This window comes from Heloderma suspectum, chromosome 8 (assembly GCF_057233095.1).
Source record: "Heloderma suspectum isolate Gila_16-S chromosome 8, 16-S_ref, whole genome shotgun sequence".
Lineage (NCBI taxonomy): Eukaryota > Metazoa > Chordata > Lepidosauria > Squamata > Helodermatidae > Heloderma > Heloderma suspectum.
In genome coordinates, this window is record NC_139465.1 from 26362927 (window position 1) to 26384625 (window position 21699).

The window sequence follows — 21699 nt, forward strand, 5'->3', positions numbered from 1 at the left end:
TGTCATGTAGATGTCCCATTAAAAATACTCAGCAAAGTGTGGCAATTCTGAAATAAACAGTGCGGAAGCACCTTTGGTGCAAGGTCCAACCATTGCAGATAGCCCATGCTATGCCTGAGTCAAACTGCCCCTGTGCCAACTGAGTTAATACCACAGAGTTTCGAAGGCCTGGTCTACACATGCAGCCAAATGTGATGGTGGATCTCTGAGGTGGTAGACTGGGTTATACCACATCAAGTTGCATTTGGGTGGTGCCATTTTTAAACGTAAAGCAAACCCCTAGAAGTGCAAAGCTAGTATTCTAGCCCAGTTTGTTCCCTGCTGTGCTAGTTCTCCATTTGCAAGGAGCTTTCTTCTTCTTCCTCTCCTCCTCCTCCTCATGGAGGATTTAAAGATGTGATCCTCCCCTCTGCTGTCTGAGGTGGCAGAGTTTGGTCTACCACCTCAGGTTTAACCACCTCATTCTGATGCATGTATAACCCAGGTTTAAGTAACAGTACTGGGGACTGAAATAGCAATGCATAAAATCGTATAATGCTAGTACAGCATATTTAAACTAGGCAAAGAGAGCAGAGGCAAGAAACACAACTGCAGAATGGCATTGCTTTAATCACGGCATTGCTGGAGCCGAGCGCCACCTGGTGTACAATTCTTTGCACATCACAAAATACACTTATTTGGCTATTTGAGGGCCAAACTGTGTATTGTGTAGGAGATCCCAGATATCCTGATGTATCTGTTTACACAGGGCTGGACCAAGGCATTCTACTGCCAGAGGCAAAGGATAGAATTTCCTTTCTGCCCCTCCTTCCGTGTACCAAGCTGACTAGTCCAGCAGCTGAATTTGACTTCAACAATGGCGACGGGACAACCTTTTCCGCTGCACCCGAGGGCTGCAGGCAAGGGCAGGAGTTACAAGGCAGGCCATGGGGCACATACAGTGCTGTCCTCCTACAACCCATCATCGGTCCTATCACCTAGTGTCTGCCGCCTGAGGCAGCTGCCTCACTCTGGCTGATGGTAGAGCTGGCCCAATATTTACAGGTTGCTAGTGGGCGGGGAGAGGAATTTGAGCAGGAGCTGTGCTGGGAGAGGTTATTTGTTTATTTGTTTATTTTCATTTTTGAAACCCTTACTGCAAGAGCAGGGGTGCGCAACCTTTTTTACATCTAAGGCCACATCTAGTGTTGGATATGGGGCTGGGGCCCACACACACACATGTGTGTGTGTGTGTGTGTGTGCGTGCACAGACACACTCATTTGACTCATTCACACTCATTTAATCTTTGTAAACTGCCCAGAGAGCTTTGGCTATTGGGTGGTGTAGAAATGTAATAAATAAATGAAATGAAATTCCCACACATGCGCACTCCCCTGTCCCCGCCACAGACACACCCGTATACACACTCTTCCCCTTCCCTGACACACACACACACACACACTCCCCACTGCTCTGTTGTGTTGTTCTAACTTTTTTTTTAAGCTGCTCTGAGCCTCACTTTCACACAGCTCTATGGTTCTTGCCATAGAAATCCCACTCCTAGACTGCCCTTCTGCAAGCTCTATGGTCCCTGCTGTAGCAGTCCCATTTCTAGAGCATCCTCTGGCAGGAAATTTGCAATTGCAAAGAGGCGGAGGATTGCTGCTGATTACTGTGAGCAGCACTGGGTCTTGGGGGGGCTGCACAAGAGGTCTTGGGAGGCTGTGGGTTGTGCACCCCGCCCTAGAGTGTATTGTCTACATTGACTGGCAGCAGATCTCCAGCATTTCAGAGAGGGGTCTGTACCACTGTGCTACAGCCCTTCCCCATTGGTGACTCCTTTCACTTGAAGCTACTAACTTGACCAGAGGAGGTAGGGTGGCCCGCTTACACATTACCAAAAAGGAGGACATAAATCAATAAGGAGAGGACAAAAGAGAACACAGCTTTGAATAAAATTGCATATGCTAATTTCTATGTATAGGTGCAAATATAGACATAACGACTATAATTCAAATAGAAATACAGTACATCTCACCATCGTGAGAAGACTGTGACCAGGTGACTTGGGTGCCCGCTCAGTCTCCTCACGAGGTGCTAACCATTGATGGGCAACTTCAAGGCCTTTGCTCTCCCTTCTTCTGCTTCTTTATCTTTCAACTGGATTTGGACTCGGCTGCTCTTCAAATAGAGGATCCCACCAAGAAGAGGACTGTCCCCTGACAGCCTGTCAAATGAAGGGCTGTTCTCTGTAAAGATGGACATGCACAGATATCCTACGTCACCCTGTGCCAAATACATGTGTTCGTGTGTGTGCATGTACACACGCACGTGTGCATACGTGCACGTATGGCCTAAATCCTGTCCCACAAGCTGCAGTTTGCCCCACTGGGGAAAAAAAAGTAGTCACATTGCAAGTGTCTGTCCTTCCCTTCCCTCCCAGCGGGACAAAAAGCAATGCAAGTTGGGGGCAGTTTAGATCAGGAAAATGGTGGGTGGGGAAAGGGTTAATGTCTGCCTCTCCTAGCAGTGTTGCCATGTTTCCTTTCCCACCATGATGTGCACAAGCGGCATGTATACCTGAAGAGTGGATGCCCCTTCTTAATCTTCTCTTGCCAATCCCAGATGGAGAAGGTCCAGGGGATGCACTATGCAGCTTTGCTTTCCTTTGGCCAAGAGAGCACCAGAGCTGTATGGCAGTTTTGTAATATTTGCTTTATTTACAAGTATAAAAGTGGAATCACAGAGTATGAAGTGACCATAGAGGTCAGCCCCCTGTTCAATGCAGGACATTCAATGCAGGATGCAACTACAGCATCCCTGAGAGATGGCCAGTCAGCCTCAGCTTAAATACACAATCTTGTCTCCATATATTCATATCCATGGATAAAGACAGGGCTGGCCCTACCATTAGGCAAAGTGAGGTGGTCGCCTCAGGAGGCACATGCTGGGAGGTGGCAGCAAAGTGTTGGAGGAGAGAACTAAGTGCCAAGCAGCCTGCTCTGTGCCCCCTAAGCTAACCTGCTGCCTTCAGGTGCAGTGAAGGATGCTTTTCCACGCTCAGTGTTGAGGAAACAGTCCATTGGTTTTGTATGTGGAACAGGAGAGGGCACCATCATATTCTTGGCCTCAGGCAGCAAAATATCTTAGGCCGGCCCTGGATAAAGACATATGAATAGAGCATCTTGCATATGTGATGTGTACACTAGAGGCTTCCACAGCCTCCTTCTCAGGTGTTCTTCATTTCCTTGAAGGGAATTCTCATTTGCACTTTTAAAGTGGGGGGAAAAAAGAAAAGAAAAGGTCAGTTCACCTGATGATTATTTTGGAAGGTGCCCAGGGGTGAAGCCTAATTCAGCAGCTGTTCCCTGCTAATTTGTTTGCCAAAGATGCCGGATGTTAGCAATTATTTCATAAAGCATCTCTTAAGTCAAGAACAATGTTTGCTAACTAAATGTGTCACTCTAGTCCATGGATTTTTAGAAAGTAGGATAGGGGAGTGGGGTGGAATTCTTGGTAGACAGTAGACACCTTTAAGAATAGGGATCTATCTATCTATCTATCTATCTATCTATCTATCTATCTATCTATCTAATCTGTGTGTGTGTGTGTATTTTCATATGAATGAAATATTTTTGAAATGCATTTTCCTGAAAAGCAAGAGTATGGAATATTTGGAATGCTTATTATCTTAAAGGAAAGTGACGGTAGGCAGTCTCCTTACAGTACTTCTGAGCTGGACAAACTATTCTCATAGCCGCCTTTCCATGTAGTTTCTGGGTATGATCCTGATCACTCTACAGGAGGAGAGTGAGTCTATCAGTCAGTGCCACCCCATGCCATAAGCTGGCAGAGATGTTCCTCCATTTCTCTCCAGGAGCGTCAGAAAAAGGCCCACCATTCTATTAGCTGCACTCATGCTGCAGGTTAGACTTCCTTATGTCAGAATCTTCTTGGATCCAGACCCATGTCCCAAGGAGAGCTCCTCTGGGGAGGAGGAGGAGCAGGATTCTCTGGTAGCCCCCAATACAGAGAGGGGACTTCAAGGAACCCGCAACCCTTAAGAACTTGCTGGAACTTGCCGCCACCACCAACATTCCACTTGAGGAATCATGTCAAACTCCACATCCTCTGCCTAGATCAGCCTTCCCCAACCTGGTGTCTTCCAGATGTTTTGGACAACAACTCCCAGCATTCTTGGCCATGCTGGCTGAGGCTGATGGGAGTAAACCATCTGGAGGCCACTAGGTTGGGGAAGGTTGGTAGCTCCTCACCAGCGGTCGTGTCATTCCCAGGGCCCCAGGGATGAAGGTGACAACGGACCAGATTGGAAGCCTAGAACTGGTGACCAAGGCTAGATCTACACTAGTGCTTTTTATTGGTATTGAAGTGCACTGATAATTGTTTGGGTACACTACACATTCCATATGCCACTTTTCTAGTGTTACTTCCCACTTTTCATTCCTTTTTATGTATCCAAAATATTGCAGCAGATGTCATTGCCTGTGTGTGCTACGTGGTATAAATGGGCAAGAGGGATATATTGTCAACATGATGGGATCGTATCAAGGTGACATGAAGTGTAGACCTGGCCCAGGTGCTATCTGGCTGCTTGTGGTTGCACCAATTGAATTCCCAATCTCTTTCAACATGGGTCTTTACCAAGGGAAAAAAACCTTGGAGATTCTTTTGCAGGATTCCCTCTCCCTTGCTTCTTCTCCCTTGGTTTCCAGCCTTACAGCTGTTTTTTTCTGATCCCTGTTGGTACTGCAGCCTGCTTTTTCTACCTGGGAGAAGGAAACTAGTGCAGGTGCAGGCTTAGGACCAGGAGCAAGCTGATAATGATGAAGAGGTAGAGCAGTTTTTGCCTCACCTCTGCTGGTCAGTGACTCCTTTGGAGTTCTTCTCAGAGCATCAGAGTGGGCCGTGGTGGCTTAGTGGTTAAGACGCTGAATTGCAGACCGGAAGGTCAGCAGGACAGCAGTTTGAGACCCAAGCGCCGCGTGACGGAGTGAGCTCCCATCTTCAGTCCCAGCTCCTGCCAACCTAGCAGTTCAAAAGCAAGAAATTGCAAGTAGATAAATAGGTACCGCTTAGTCGGGAAAGGTAACAGCATTCCGTGCACCTCGGTGTTCAGTCATGCCGGCCACATGACCACGGAAGCATCTTCAGACAGCACTGGCTCTTCGGCTTAGAAATGGAGATGAGCACCACACCCTAGAGTCGGACATGACTGGTTGGGGACACCTTTACCTTTACCTTTTTCAGAGCATCAGAACCCTGCCCAGGTGCCAATGTAAAATCCCCATGGCTTCCAGCATTAACAAAATTGGTTTTTAGTAGAGTTTACCATTATGAAGAGCAAAACCAATTGTGGTAGAGGCACTCAGCATTGGTAAATGCTATTTTATAAAGGATTTCAGGCAAACACAAACCTATCTTCCAAAGAGATGGGCCAAAGCTACTGAGCCCTGTAATAAAGCCATCCTGAGTGTGGTTCCTCATCTATTTCATAAGTGGATTTTAGGGTCCTGTCGGCAGAGACCCTTGCTGATGGAAGTGCATGAAAATCCCTGTTTTCTTGAATGAGGATCCTATTGATGAGCAGACAAATGCAATTATACTTCATTCATTTATTACATTTCTATACCACCTGATAGCCAAAGCTCTCTGGCTGGTTCACAACATGATAAAACATAATATAAAACCTTTAACATACAAAAATGTAAAATAGTTTGAAACAGTTAAAAAAGAATTAAAAATCAAACTACCAGGACCTGATAAAAATCTAACATTAAAAAATCTCATCATATGCCATCAAATACCTGGGAGTAGAGGAAAGTGTTAACCTGGCACCAAAAAGATGGCAATGTTGACTCCAGGCAGACCTCACTGGGGAGAGCATTCCATAACCGGGGGGGGGGGGAGACCACTGAGAAGGCTCTCTCCCTTACTGCCATCCTCCAAACCTCCCTCGGAGGAGGCAAGTGAGTCCTACAAGACCTCACCTTTTATGTATCTAAAAGAACACATACACAGAACTTAAATAGAAAATGACGCTATCCAGTGCAAGACCATTGACGTACAGCAGAAATTAAGGCCAGTACTTCTTAGAATAGTTTCAACACAAATAGAATACAAAGTACAGGGATCATAGGACACTTTAAAAACTGGATATTGTTTACAAAAGCATTACAATTGCTCTAAATAATGCTATAGGCAATCCCACTAGTTCAGTAGCAAATGCGTTAATTACAAATGAATATCTTTGGTAGCAGGAGTGTGTGTGTGTGTGTGTGTGTGTCACACAAACACAACACTTTCTTTAGTGGAATCATACTGATCTATGATGTGTAGACTGGATTTTGAAGGTTCGTGAATACGTTTACATGTACACTGATGCAACATACACTGGAGCAAATAAAGCTATTTGGGAATTTGAGGATGCATGACCAGGATTTAGAGTACAACCCTATGCATCTTCACTTGGAAGTATGTCCTACTGTGTTCCATGGGGACTTCCTCCCAGGTAAGTGTGTATAAGATTGCAGCCCTTAAAAATAAAAGCCAACATAGTGTCAGTCGCACCGTGCCGACTGGGTGTTTTTCTGCATGCTAGTGCAGACTTTTAATTTACGTATTTAAAGAGTAAATGGCGATATGGAAAGAATAATACAGCTCGTGTATCATCAAACTGTGTTCAGGCCAGCCACTACCACTGGTCTAGTTAGGTCTCTGGATTTTATGGTCTTATGGGGGCCCTGTTTCTTAAGATGGTAGTATATACATTACTTCACTTACTTCAAAATGTGGTAAGCCAGTCCTGTTGTATTTGGGGGCCCTTCTGCTCTGACAGCACCACAGGCCACTACAGGTAGACATTTATGGTGGCTCCCAGACAGTGAGCATTTTTTACATGTCTATCCTAAATGATGTCACTGTAGGTTCCGCCATGTCGCATCCCCCCTGCTTTTTAGGAACCTTCTTTGCATACTTGACGTTCGGTGCTAAGGCACAGAATCAGAAAACACCAGGCAGATACATCCAGGGGAGCTTCATATGGTTCATATAGTCAGGAACTGATTTCCAAATACAAAATAGACACCCACATGCTTCCAGTCCAAGAAGAGAGATCCACCCATGTGTATGGCAGATAGAAGTCCACACAGAAGCCCTATTCAGGTGTTTCTTAACTGTATAGGGTAAACATGTGAGGAGGGGCAGCGCACTAGCCCTGCCCCCCTCTTTGCGCATTTCCATCTTCCTCTACACGTGGAAGGTGACGTTCTGAAAAGGGGAGCGTCCTCTATCCATAGAGGCTCTCCACGTGATTTTGACACATTGATTTTCCAGTGTTCCAGATTGTGGATGAGCCCCGCTGACAGAGGAGACTCCTCTCTTTAGAACATTTGGCCTCCATATGTAGAGGGTGATGGAAATGTACAAGGATGGGATAGGCAGTGCTAGCGTGCTTCCCACAAATTTACCCTACACAGGTAAGGAACACCTTGGTAAGGCTACAGATGTGCATCCATATACACATCGGGGGTGTTCATCTAAGCCTATGGAATTGGCTAGATATGTTCTTTTTATGTATTTGCATATCCCACGTGTGCATTTCCATATCCCATTGCACGCTAGGCATGTGCAATGACATCTGGATCAGTGGCGGCTGGTGGCTTCGATTTCAGTGGCGCTGTGAATCTGCTCTGGGTTTCTGTCAGAACCAGTCAGAACTCTAAAGGAGCTATCTAAGGTGCTGAACCCATCTGACATGGAAGCCACCAGCCTCCACTGATCTGGATGAGGGCTAAATTTCATTGATGAATGGCGTCTATGTGTGAAAATCACAGGTTTAAGCACCACATGCTTAGTAAGTGTGGTGACCAAGGGGGGCCCACATCCCTCCACATGTGTTTGTTGTAGGTAAAAGCTATGATTTATACATGCATAAGCCATGTATTTTATAGTCAAGAAACAGTTCCCAAGTTTTGTGCTGTCAAAATGCCACCAAAGGAGATACTCAAAAGGAGATCCTCCCTCCTTCCCTCCCTTCCTCCTGTTCCACCAAATATATACAGTTAGGTGATAGCTTCCTCATTAGGGATGAAGGATAAATTCATTCAGTTTACATTTTCATGCAAAGTTACTTAATTTCACACTTTCAGAATGACACATGAATCAAAACTCAGTTTTCTTTAGAAATACACATGTCTCTAGATTTTGCAATAGAGTTCTCCAATTTTTTTTTTAAAAATGCATTAAAATCCCTATATTACAGAAAAGTAGAAATGCATATATTTGTGAAAATAACATTAAATTAGGGACTACTTGTAAAAGTGTGTATAATAGGGAAACTTGCATACAAAACTACATGTATTAGGAGAAATGTACATAAAAATGCATACAAAATTTCATGCAAACTTTAAAAAGAAATCTCAAAGTTTGGGATAAACTGAACTTAAGACTGGAAAGATCTCAAAGTTCAGAATAAACTGAATTTAAGATTGGAAAATGAGAAACAGAAAGAAACCAAAACTGACAGATTCGTTAATCCCTAATCTTGATACATACTCTGCATTATATTTCATAGCTTGGAGCTAGAGAAGTGGTGCCCTGATGAAGCCCTGGGCAAAGAAGAACTTTGAAAGACACTTTTTATGCTGTACAAGCTCTATGATGGTTGCATTTATGAAATGCAAACCACTGTCGTTCTGCTATATTTCTAGGATGACTCTCTTATCTGCATTAGCTACTATAATACAAAATCCTAATGTTAAATAAACAACATAAAATCCACTAAACTATTTCTTAATGTTGCACGACAGATTCTGTGAAACAGGGTATGTGGTTGGTGGCATGGGCCAATGAGCTCTTCGTGGCTTTTATTGTCAACAGGGATAGAAAATTCGTTATTTTATGTGCCAAATATAAACATAGGCCCATCCTTCCTAGATGAAATAAGTGCAAGGAAGGGCACAAAGGCTGAGAAGTTTGGCCCACATATGATAACAATGCTAGCTGATACCATGATTACCATGGGAGTTCCATCAAAATATGTCTTTTGTTAGCACCTTAAGAAATAGTGGTGATACCTGCTTTCCTTCAGAGCACTGTAACTTGAACCACACAATGTCTTGTGCTACCTACATTTCTAGGTGTTTACAGATATTGTAAGATAGCTGCTGCATAAGCTATCTTCAACTTTATACTGACTCGGGGCATATTCATGCTACTTGTATTGATAATATAGCTGTTTGACTATCATGGTTTCCCCACCAAAATCCTAGGAATTCTATTTCAACTGGGGTTTCTCCTTGTCCTCCTCCTCCTCCCCCCCTTTGTTGCTTTTGCTGCCCATTTGTTTGTATTTCATGTCCCAATTCACACACTACCCAGAGGAAAGAGGGCAAGGTGCATGGAGACTCCTTCTCCTTGCTCGTACTACTCATTTGCTTGGAGAGAGCAACTGAACAGGCAGTGACAATGAGGAAGAGGAGTAGCAGGATCAAAGGGCTCTGGGGGCTGGCAGTAGACCTCATGTCGGAACATGAGCCTCAGCAGATGCCAAACAATGCCAGTCCCTAACACACCGGCCCTTGATTTCCCTATCATTTTCCTGATGGAACTACAAGTTCCCAAGATTCTCTAAGTAGAGGAAACGACTTACAGTGCCCCTGGGTAAATCAAGGAGCCATAAGGCCTACCTCACAATGCATGAAATTAAGAAAATGATCACAGTTATCCGGGACGGGGCTATGCTACTTGGAACTGCCCAATCTGTGATGAATGTGCTATTTGCATTTGGAAGTGCCAAATACTTCATGACAAAATACCCAGTTTTACAGTACCTGGAAGAAACGACAACAACATGAAGAACAGATTTAAGATGGTTTCACAGTTAATGAGATTCTTAACTTTGAAAAGTTCCCTGAAGCAGCTGAATTTCTTCAACTGTGTTTGAAAAAATAGGTTTTCTACGTATAAAAAATTCACCTGTAAAAAAGGCATCATGAATGGTGCAAACAAGTGAAAGCTACAGCTTGAGGCCCTTCCTGAAGAGTTTCATTACAGCACAATGGTTGGGTTTTGACTGAAAGAGCAGGGATTCTAGTAACTAGAACAACAATAACAAAAAAGAGAATTCATCTTTGGTTGGGCAAGGGGCACAGTTCTAAACTATTGTGCCTTCCACTGGATACACAAACCATCACTAGAGCAGCTACGATAAGGTAACTAATCCAATAAGCTTTATTGTTAAGTGAAAATTCCTTATCAAATTAATTGTCTCAACAACACAGTTGTTTTTGGTTTCTACAAACCTGACTTTGGTTTTGGTTTCTATCATCCTGCTCGTCTAAACCTGCTCTGGAAATGTATGGAGAGCTGATTTATGTTTGGAGAATGTATGAAGAGCTGGTTCATTCTGCCTTCTGAACTGACAGTCTCTCAGCCTTACTGACTCTGGCTAAAGTTGGAAAAATGTGCTGTTGACCGCATTCAATACAAAAGATCTTCATTGGGTTCCAATCCATAAAGCTCTGCTAGCATTTTAAACCTGGGGCCCCAGTCATTCAGAAAATCATAATCGATATCTGAGTCTGAGGATCCTGAACCCAAAGAGCTTAGAGATTCTGCAATGGACTCGGCACCTTCATAACCATATATATGGAGGGTATCATAGGGTAGCAAATCTCCATCATTGTCAGCTTCATCTTTTTTCACCTCAATCATAATGCCCATTTCTCCAGTGCCTGAAAGTCCATTTCCAGGGGGCTTTTGTACCTGAGAGTACACACAAGGCATGGTATCCATGGTCATCCTTGGTGTAGTTATGCCTCTCTGGCGGACTGAGTTGAGGACTGACACATCATAACTGGTGGTGTCCATTTCACCACCGCCTTCTTCATCGTAGGCCACCAGCTGCTCGTGGATCTCTTCCACGTTCTTCCTGAGAACGTTCAGATCTTTCTTATGTCTCCTCCTCCAGGCTATTATTAACAAGATAATTGCTGCAGACAAAACAGTTGAGAATAAACACAGCCATAAATCAGTTACAAAATGGAGAACAAACAAAAAAACTTGTAGTAGCTGAGTAGAAAGCAAAAAATGTCACAATCTGAGGAAGAGCTTTTCAGAACAAAACAAAAACCAAGAGAAAGAGTAGAGAGAGTTGTGAATTCTTTCCTTTCTGGAAGTTTTGACTGCGATGGGAATCAGAAATCCACCCACTTGGCTTATCTTAAGTAAATACCTTGCTAAGCATCTGATGAATATGTTCATTTAAAAGTGTATTATTTGTTTATTTTTATTTATCTTCCAATTATTTCTAAACTGCTTACATCAACAGTTATGTACTATGTTAATGCAGACCCGGCAACATTTAAGAACATAAGAAGAGCCCCGCTGGATCAGACCAAGGTCCCATCTAGTCCAGCATTCTGTTCACACAGTGGCCAACCAGCTGGGCCCACAAGCAGGGCATGAGTGCAACAGCACCCTCCCACCCATGTTCCCCAGCAACTGGTGTACATAGGCATACTGATATTGGAGGTAGCATATAGCTATCAGGACTAGTAGCCATTGACAGCCTTCTCCAGGCATTTGTCTCACCTCCTTTTAAAGTCCTCCAAATTGGTGGCCATCACTACGTCTTGTGGTAGCGAGTTCCATAGTTTGAGTATGCGCTGTGTGAAGAAGTCCTTCCTTTTATCCACCCTGAATCTCCCACCAATCAGTTTCATGGAGTGACTCCATTTGGTTTTAGTATTGTGAAAGAGGGAGAAAAATGTCTCCCTATCCACATTCTCCACACCATGCATAATTTTGTACACCTCTGTCATGTTTCCTTTTACTCACCTTTACTCTCATTTAACAGAAGCCAAGCTTATTTAACACCACCAAGCTGGTGGCTTTTCCAGAAAGGAATTGTTGAACTTCTGTATTTTAAATGTGCATTTCTCTACAACCCCTAAAGCACACTCTTGTATTTGCATGTCACAAATGTGTACGTTTTGGTAACGGGTATCAGCACTTAGCATTCTCTGCAAGTGCCCCCAGAGGGTCCAAAACTGACACCTGCCCTGAGTTCTCCTTTTCCTGCTCTCTGGGCGCCAGTCAGTTTGGACCTGCCATTTAAATTTCCTACAGTGCTCTGGATCACACTTGATATGCAATCTCTCCAGGGTATTGTGGGAAATTAAAAGGGCTGCCTCAAGCCACTGCTGCCTGCAGCAGTTCACACTGCCTGTCCCCAGAGCTCATAGGTGGACCCACTGATGTAGGAGGAGGCCCACCAGAAAGCATAATCCCGAGGGCCCCCTCAATGTGCTCAGGTGAGGCCCCCTTCCAAGTACCTCCAGCAGGAGTACATTATGTACATTCTATGGAGAGGGCCTTTTCTGTTGTGCCATTCCAAATCTGGAATGCCCTCTTTAAGGACAATCAAATGGTACCAACATCACAAACATATTTGTGCCAGGTTAAGATATTTTTATATGGCCAGTCATTTGAAATTGGTGGTATTGCTTCTGCTTGTGATATCATTTTATTGTTTGTTGCCTGTAGTGTTTGTATGGTGGCTATTTTTATGGTTTTTATTTGTAATTCTGAACTTTTTATGTATTGCACACTGTCTATTTAGCTTAGACATTTTCTAAAACAAACAACAAGAAATCGTTCCCGTTCTCTCCTGTCCTCCCAAGACGAATTTGGGAAGTGAAGAAATGTGAGCATTTATTTACCAATGAGGCTGAGGATGCAGATGAAAATGGCCACCAGTGCATGGATGGTGACTCCAATTTGTTTAGCTGCTGCTTCACAAAATGTGAAATTGCCGTCCTCATCGCACTTGCAGACACGGATGGAAAGGGTGCTTGTGCTGCTTTGCTGGGGTGAGCCGTTGTCGGAGATGATAATCGGCAAGTAATGGGTTTTGACTAGCTCTCGATTAAACTGTCCGTATCTGACGGTGACATTCGCAGTGTTATCTGGGGAAGGCAGTGACATCTTATTAAGTGATAATCTCAAAGGGTGATTGTCTTGAAGAATTACCAGCCAGTTGCTACAGGTTCAGCTCCTGAGGCTGAGTAACATTTTAAAGAACCCAGAAACGTCTGGGTGGCCAGGTCTCAGCACCCTTTTGATATAGGCAGCCTTAATACATTTATAAATAGGAACAGAACCCTCTACCCTCCTTCAGATTGGTCAGAAAGCCATGTTTGGAACATGATTCATTGGCATTCCCACTGTGCTCCCTTTTTGCCATATTAGGAAAATCCATGGGAACATACCATGATTGTCAATCAGAGTGAAGTTGCTGTCTTCAGACACCGAGGAATATTTGAATTTCACTCCTGGTGACATTTCATCCTTGTCCACAGCAGAAATTCTGATGATCACCTACATGAACGGAAAAGGTCGGGGTCTTCAGTGACATTCAGTGAATGCACAGGGCAGGATCCCAAGAACTCCACAATGAGTTCTGCGAGAGACCGCTTTCCATGCAGAAGGCCCCAGATTCAATGCCTGGCATCAGGTGGCAAGTGATGGGAAAGTCCTCTGCCTGAGACCCCAAAGAACTGCCATTCAGGGTAAGCAATGCTGGTCCAGACAGACAAATAGCCTGAGCAGGTATAAATGGGGATGGGTAATGAGCGAAGTTTGGGAATGCCAGGATTCTCTGAGCATTATCTTACTGCTTGTCTTGCGCCTGATTCTCGTTCACTTTTGCAATCACCTCTCGCTCTGCGCAAATGGAAAACTTGCGCAAAATGAACAGCGATCAAACAGGAGACTTGCGCAAATCTCCCAGAATTTGCTCAATTCTCCTAATTTGTGCAAATTTCCTCCATGGACTAAAGTGAAGCTGATTAGGAAATTTGAGCAAATCAAACTGGGAATCAGGAATGAGATGAACGCGAGCAGATGTTCGACAATTTGCGAATATTTTCAGCAGATACGTGTTTGCACTCATGTTTGGGGTTTTGAATGGGGAATGCTCGCCTGTTCTGTGAGCAAAAATGAAATTCTCATACACCCCTAGGTATAAGTTAGGTTCTTCGGTAATGTGAAGAAGCCCCACCAAACACAGCGTGGCTTACTTCTGAATAACCATGCATAGAGTTGTGCTGTAAGGCTGCAAGGCTCAGCAGGGGAGAGAAAGCTCTATTGAGTTCAGTGGGACTTTCTTCTGAGAAAATATGCTTGGCGTTCTACTGTTAGGCTAGTATATAAGCAGAATACCATTAGAATTATTGAATGAGTGCACTGTCCTTATTGAAGCATCAATTCTCTTTGTAAATCCTGCAAACAAACAGGGTCGATAGACTCCTTCAACAACTCTGCTGGGGATAAGAACTCTTTTCTATTTTTATTTATTTATTTATTTTCATTTAAGGGTTTCTATGGCACATTTTCCCCTTCATGGATCACTGCCTTGTTGTGGCGAAGGGGCTTGCGTAACTCAGTGAAGCCATAAGCTATGCCGTGCAGGGCCACCCAAGACGGACAGGTCATGGCAGAGAGTTCTGACAAAATGTGGTCCACTGGAGAAGGAAATGGCAACCCACTCCAGTATTCTTGCCAAGAAAACCCCATGGAACGTATCACAAGGCTAAAAGAGATGACACCGGAAGATGAGCCCCTCAGGTCGGAAGGTGTCCAATATGCTACTGGGGAAGAGCAGAGGGTATTTCCAAGTAGCGCCAGAAAGAGTGAAGCGGCTGGGCCAAACCCAAAAGGACACTCAGCTGAGGATGTGTCTGGCGGTGAAAAGAAAATCCGATGCTGTAAAGAACAATATTGTTTAGGAACCTGGAATGTCAGATCAATGAATCAAGGTAAGCTGGAGGTGGTCAAACATGAGATGGCAAGATTGAACATCGACATCTTGGGAGTCAGCGAACTCAAATGGACAGGCATGGGCGAATTTAATTCAGGTGACCATCATATCTACTATTGTGGGCAAGAATCCCTTAGAAGAAATGGAGTAGCACTCATAGTCAACAAAAGGGTGGGAAAAGCAGTACTGGGGTACAATCTTAAAAATGATAGAATGATCTCAGTACGAATCCAAGGCAAACCATTCAACATCACAGTAATTCAAGTCTATGCCCCAACCACTGAGGCCGAAGAAGCTGAGGTTGATCGGTTCTATGAAGACCTACAACACCTTCTAGAACTAACACCAAAAAAAGATGTCCTCTTTATCATAGGGGATTGGAATGCTAAAGTAGGAAGTCAAGAAATCACCGGGATAACAGGCAGGCATGGCCTTGGTGTACAAAATGAAGCAGGACAAAAGCTAATAGAGTTTTGCCAAGAGAACATGCTGATCATAGCAAACACTCTTTTCCAACAGCACAAGAGGCGACTCTACACATGGACATCACCAGATGGTCAATATCGAAATCAGATTGATTATGTCCTTTGCAGCCAAAGATGGAGAAGCTCCATACAGTCAGTAAAAACAAGACCTGGAGCTGACTGTGGCTCAGATCATGAGCTGCTTCTTGCAAAATTTCGGCTTAAATTGAAGAACGTAGGGAAAGCCACTAAACCTTTCAGGTATGATCTAAATCATATCCCTGATGAATATACAGTGGAGGTGAGGAATAGATTTCAGGGATTAGACCTGATAGACAGAGTGCCTGAGGAACTATGGACGGAGGTCCGTAACATTGTTCAGGAGGCAGCAACGAAATCCGTCCCAAAGAAAAAGAAATGCAAGAAAGCCAAGTGGCTGTCTGATGAGGCTTTACAAGTAGTTCACGAAAGAAGGGAAGCGAAAAGCAAGGGAGAAAGGGGAAGATATACCCAACTGAATGCAGAGTTCCAGAGAATAGCAAGGAGAGACAAGAAGGCCTTCTTAAATGAACAATGCAAAGAAATCGAGGAAAACAACAGAATGGGAAAGACTAGAGATCTCTTCAAGAAAATTGGAGATCTCAAGGGAACGTTTTGTGCAAAGACGGGCATGATAAAGGACAAAGAAGGCAGGGACCTAACAGAAGCAGATGAGATTAAGAAGAGGTGGCAAGAATACACAGAAGAACTATACAGGAAAGATTTGAATGTCCCTGATAGCCATGATAGTGCGGTCACTGAACTTGAGCCGGACATCCTCGAGAGTGAAGTCAAGTGGGCCTTAGGAAGCATTAGTAACAACAAAGCTAGCGGAGATGACAGTATTCCAGCCGAGCTATTTAAAATCCTAAAAGATGATGCTGTTAAAGTGCTGCATTCAATATGCCAACAAATCTGGAACACTCAACAGTGGCCACAAGACTGGAAAAGGTCAGTTTACATTCCAATTCCAAAGAAGGGCAACGCCAAAGAGTGTTCAAACTACCGCACCATTGCGCTCATTTCACATGCCAGCAAGGTGATGCTCAAAATCCTACAAGCTAGGCTTCAGCAGTATGCGAACCGAGAACTACCGGAAGTACAAGCTGGGTTTCGAAGAGGCAGAGGAACTAGAGATCAAATCGCCAACATTCGCTGCATCATGGAGAAAGCAAGAGAATTCCAGAAAAACGTCTATTTCTGCTTCATTGACTACGCTAAAGCCTTTGATTGTGTGGATCACAACAAACTGTGGCAAATTCTTAAAGTGATGGGAGTACCAGACCACCTTACCTGTTTCCTGAGAAACCTGTACGAGGGTCAAGAAGCAACAGTAAGAACCAGACATGGAACAACCGAGTGGTTCAAAATTGGGAAAGGAGTACGACAAGGCTGCATATTGTCACCCTGCTTATTTAACTTATATGCAGAGTACATCATGAGAAATGCCGGGTTGGATGAATCAGAGATCGGAATTAAGATTGCCGGGAGAATTATCAACAACCTCCGATATGCAGACGATACCACCCTAATGGCAGAAAGCGAAGAGGATCTCAAGAGCCTCTTGTTGAGGGTGAAAGAGGAGAGTGCAAAAGCTGGTTTGAAACTCAACATTAAAAAAACTAAGATCATGGCATCTGGCCCTATCACTTCCTGGCATATAGAAGGGGAAGAAATGGAAGCAGTGACAGATTTTACTTTCTTGGGCTCCAAGATCACCGCAGACGGTGACTGTAGCCATGAAATTAAAAGACGCTTGCTCCTTGGGAGGAAAGCTATGGCAAACCTAGACAGCATAGTAAGAAGCAGAGACATCACCTTGCCGACAAAGGTCCGTCTAATCAAAGCTATGGTTTTCCCAGTAGTAATGTATGGCTGTGAGAGCTGGACTATAAGGAAGGCTGAGCGCCGAAGAATTGATGCTTTCGAACTGTGGTGCTGGAGAAGACTCTTACGAGTCCCCTGGACTGCAAGGAGGTCAAATCAGTCCATCCTAAAGGAAATCAACCCTGACTGCTCTTTGGAAGGACAGATAATGAAGCTGAAGCTCCAATATTTTGGCCACCTAATGCGAAGAGAAAACTCCCTGGAAAAGACCCTGATGCTGGGAAAGACTGAAGGCAAAAGGAGAAGGGGACGACAGAGGATGAGATGGCTAGATAGCATCACGGATGCAATGAATATGAACTTGAGCACGCTCCGGGAGAGAGCGCAGGACAGGAAGGCCTGGCGTGCTATGGTCCATGGGGTCACGAAGAGTCGGACACGACTGAACGACTGAACAACAACAAATGGCACATTTTGTAATGAAAAAGTTCTCCCAAAGTAACTTGCAAATCACAAAAATCAGAGGCAACATGGATTCTACAATTGCAGTATCTGGTTCTCAGAGGGTTAAATGAATCCTGGAACTGCCTCTTTTACTCGGATTGGTTGGGTTTGAACTCAGGATATTATAAAGAGAGCTAGTGGGAGGCGTTCTTGAGATGACTGCTGAGGTGTGAGTCTTTCCTTCTACACCTTAGTAAAAGAGTAAGACACATACAGTACACTTTGAGTCTGGCTTTGAGCCACGATTAAATCACATTTTCTGATTTATCTGAACCTGTGTAGAGTGTCAAAGACAATTTTATGTCTAAAAGTAGGAAGTATGCTATTGCTACATAATATGATGTTTTTTCTGTTGGTCAATTATTGTTGATGGTTTTCACTGTAGTAACAAATTTTGTTTGTTATATTATGCTATTTCTTATATCAATTAAATATAATTTTAATAATGGTCAGTAAAAGTATTTATTTATGTAGACTTTTTGATTTTTAATCATCATCATGGGTGAGTTTCCCAAGGATTCTGTTCCACCTAATAGTGGGTTGGAGCCAGACTTAGGCTGTAGTCCTGTACCCACACAATCAATTGATTGAAATCTATGGGACTTATGTTGGTCAGGGTTCTACTAGGTCAACTCAAAGTATGAATAAGACTGGATCCAACCCATTATTTATATCCTGTTTATGTTCTAGTCTTAGATGCTTTTAAAACTGTCATTTCTGGAGAGGAACACTTTTATCTCAAAATGTTTTGGGATTAACTATCTTTTATTTGGGCATTCAGTATTTTTGCAGCTTTGTGCTTTGCCACTTATTCTTGATGGAGATCTGTGTTCACTGTGAGGTATATTTATTGGTAGGAGAAATGCTGAAATCTCAATACCTGGGCAGGTATGTATTGTTTCTATGGCTACCTGAAGATAAGCAGAAATGGCAATTTGTTTCTGATACTTTACCTTTCCTATTGCAGCATTTTCACACACTGTAGGATCATAAGGAAAAGCAAATTCTGGTGCGTTGTCATTTATATCATCAACTACAATGTAAACTGGTTTATGGGCTTCCAAATTAGGCACTATCACTTCTGAAACAAGAAGAACAAAATCACATATTCATCAAGAGGGTGCCATGCTGAAAGCAAATAGAGGCAAGATCATATCAGCATGGTGTTAAATGTGGGAGCCCATGACCTATGTATGTTTAATTAAAGGTCTGCGGGGGTGTGTAGGGCTCTCTGCTCATGATCTGGAATCCTAGAAAAGCAGGGTTCTGGATTGCATGAAGAGCCCTGCACGCATACAGTTCTGCACACATAATCTCCCTGTGGACACTCAACTGAACATGCACGGGCATGTTTACTTGTCATGTTTAGGTTGACTGATTGTGCTGCAGTGAGTGACCTGATCACTCAATGCTCCATGAAAGTAGGTCGGAATATGACAAAGTTCAGAATAGGAGGAAAAAACAAGAAATGCATGTTGCATGTTCCTGGTGGTTCCACATGGACCCATGGCCCGGTTGGAACCCACCAGGAAAAGGGCCTTCAGTGTGGTGGCCCCCTTCCTGTGGAACTCCCTGCATTTGGAGGTCAGGCAGGTGCCAATGTTGTGTTCCTTCCAGCACCTCCTGAAGATGTTGTTATTTTGGGAAACCTTCCTTGAGCGACCAGCTGCAGTATATTAAATCCGGTCTTATTGGAACTTGTTTCTTTTAAAATATTTTAATTGTTTTAACATGGTGTTTTATTCTTTTATCCTTGCTGTTCACCACTCCAAAATCTTTTGATGTGGAGCTGTATATCAATATAGTAAATAAATAAATAAATAAATACATACATACATACATACATACAACTTTCTGCTAGCAGAGGTAACCTTCTGCTGGGAGCAACCTCACTTAATATTCTGCATTCCCTTAAATACCCTATTCAGTGTATCAAACCTGGTAATGGTGTGCCCATCAGACAAAACAGCTAGACTGGTGGGGATGAGTGAGAGGGCCTTCTCTGTGGGGGCCCCCACTCTGAGGAACTCCCTCCCTAGGGAACTCTGCCATGCCCCCTCTTTAATAAGTTTCCACTGCGCATTAAAAACATGGTTGTTCAGGCAGGCATTTGGGGTGGGTTAGGGTATTTCTAAAAAATAATGTTTTTACTGTAGAATTTTATTATTTTAAATTGTTCTATTATATACTTGTACATCACCCAGAGTGGCTGGGTGACCAGCCAGGTGGGCGATTAATAAATTTAATAAATAAAATAAGTCTGGCTTCAGCACCTATGATATTCTGGCCTGTTCCCATCCACTAATGCCTCCTGCCTAGGTCGTTGGTTTGTCCTGAAGTTTCGGTAACCGTCACTGCTGAGTCAGCAAATGTCTAGTTCTTGGACCTTCCTAGGTTCCTCATTTGACGACCTTCTGTGGCTTTCCTTTCTTATCCTAGTTTGTCTTCTTGGCCAAGCTTATTCTGTAGTTGTGCTATGAGGCTTTATGACATGCCTTCTGAACTATACTATGGTCATATGCTAGCAATATGATTAGTAGGCTGATTAATACACAGTTAGTAAACCATGTATGCATGTATATGAGGTTTTATGGACCTCTATTTTCCTTCAGCATACAAAGGGTCTTAGGTTCAATCCCTGCTATCTCCAGGTAGAGCTGGGAAAGCCACTGGAGAGCCACTGGAGAGCCCTGGAGAGCCACTGCCAGTTGTTGCAGCCAGTTCTGAGCTCTATGGACTAATCGTCTGACTTCCTGTATTCCAATGATGGCAGTTTCTTATGTTCCACTGATACTGGGCTGGGTTCATACAACACACTAACTCACAGTCAGTGGTTGAGTGTGGTTGTTGTTGAACCATGGGTTGTTTGTTGAACCATGGGTTAGCGTGTTATCCGAACCCAGGACATTTTCTGCAGGGTGGCTTGTTAACCACCCTGAACAACCCAACAACAAACCATAGGTTCTCAAGGTGGCTTGCTTGAGAACAATAAGCCACACTGCATGGTTAACAAGCCATCCTATGGAAAATTTCCTGGGTTCAGACAACACGTTAACCCACTGTTCAACGAACAACCCATGATTCAAAAACAACCTACACTGAGGGTTAGCATGTTGTACAAACTCAGGCGCTGTCTCAGGAACTTCTATAGCTCTGGACAAGTCATTGGTGCTCTCTATAGACCAAGTCAATTGTAATGAAATAGGCCTCTGTACTACTGAATAAGCATGTGGTATTGTGGTAGGTGAGTTGCATACTGGGAGTTGTAGTAGAGGCATGAAAAGGAGTGGGGAGGAAGAGGAAGTGGAGCAATGAGTCAAGGGGACTGCAGAGTGACTATATTGGTTTTAGTTTCAGTTTTTGTGAAGGCCTAGAAGAAAGAAACTTTTAAGTATCTGTCTATGGTGTCTTGGGATTCTTACAACACAACCAAAAGGCACACGCCCCCCTGTTTAAAACAGTGTTAGCAACACTGAACAGGATATTTCATGTATCTGTTATTGTATTGGGATTTTGCTTTGTTTCAAAACGTGTTTTGTGTATAAATATAATAAATAATTAAAAATATAACTTTATAGGAAAGTAACTGAGAACTATTACTAGTTGGGTTTTTTTTTTAATATTGTGAGGTATATGTTAAAGAAAATAACCACAAGAAATGTTCTACTGCTGTCAGGCAATTTAATCTTAAATATACCCAATAGCAAGCCTTAAAACTTTGCTGTGAATCCATCCTGTCTCTTCCATGCCAACATACATGGCCTCCATGGAAATCTGCAGTGGTGCCTCAGACTGTATACTTTGCAGGCCACAGAGTTGTGCTCTCTATGCTAGAGATCATCCAATAACATGAGGGCGTTCAGGTGACACCGCCCCCCCCCCACACACATTGGAAGAACACATGAGGGGGCTATGGGGCCGTGTAGGTTAGCTCTGTTTCCTGATAGAGATGCAAGCAGTGGCCACGTTTGTCCAGCCATTGGTGCACCCAGCCACTCTGTGAAGTTCGAATATTTGCTCTGGTGAATGGTTGCCTGGCTTTG

The 21699-nt window shown here is 43.6% G+C and overlaps 1 protein-coding gene across 2 annotated transcripts in view; it reads right to left on the minus strand.

Annotated features, from left to right (window-relative positions):
- Window positions 1-5600: 5600 nt before the first annotated feature.
- Window positions 5601-21699, minus strand: part of CDH5 (cadherin 5) — a 57676-nt gene continuing 41577 nt past the window's right edge. For both annotated transcript variants that reach the window (XM_084812437.1, XM_084812438.1), the window contains exons 9-12: window positions 18610-18737; window positions 13273-13381; window positions 12724-12969; window positions 5601-10992 (exon numbers count right to left, since the gene is read on the minus strand). In XM_084812437.1, the coding sequence (XP_084668563.1) occupies window positions 10481-10992; window positions 12724-12969; window positions 13273-13381; window positions 18610-18737 (995 nt within the window). In that variant the 3' untranslated portion in view covers window positions 5601-10480. The remainder of the gene's footprint in view (window positions 10993-12723; window positions 12970-13272; window positions 13382-18609; window positions 18738-21699) is intronic.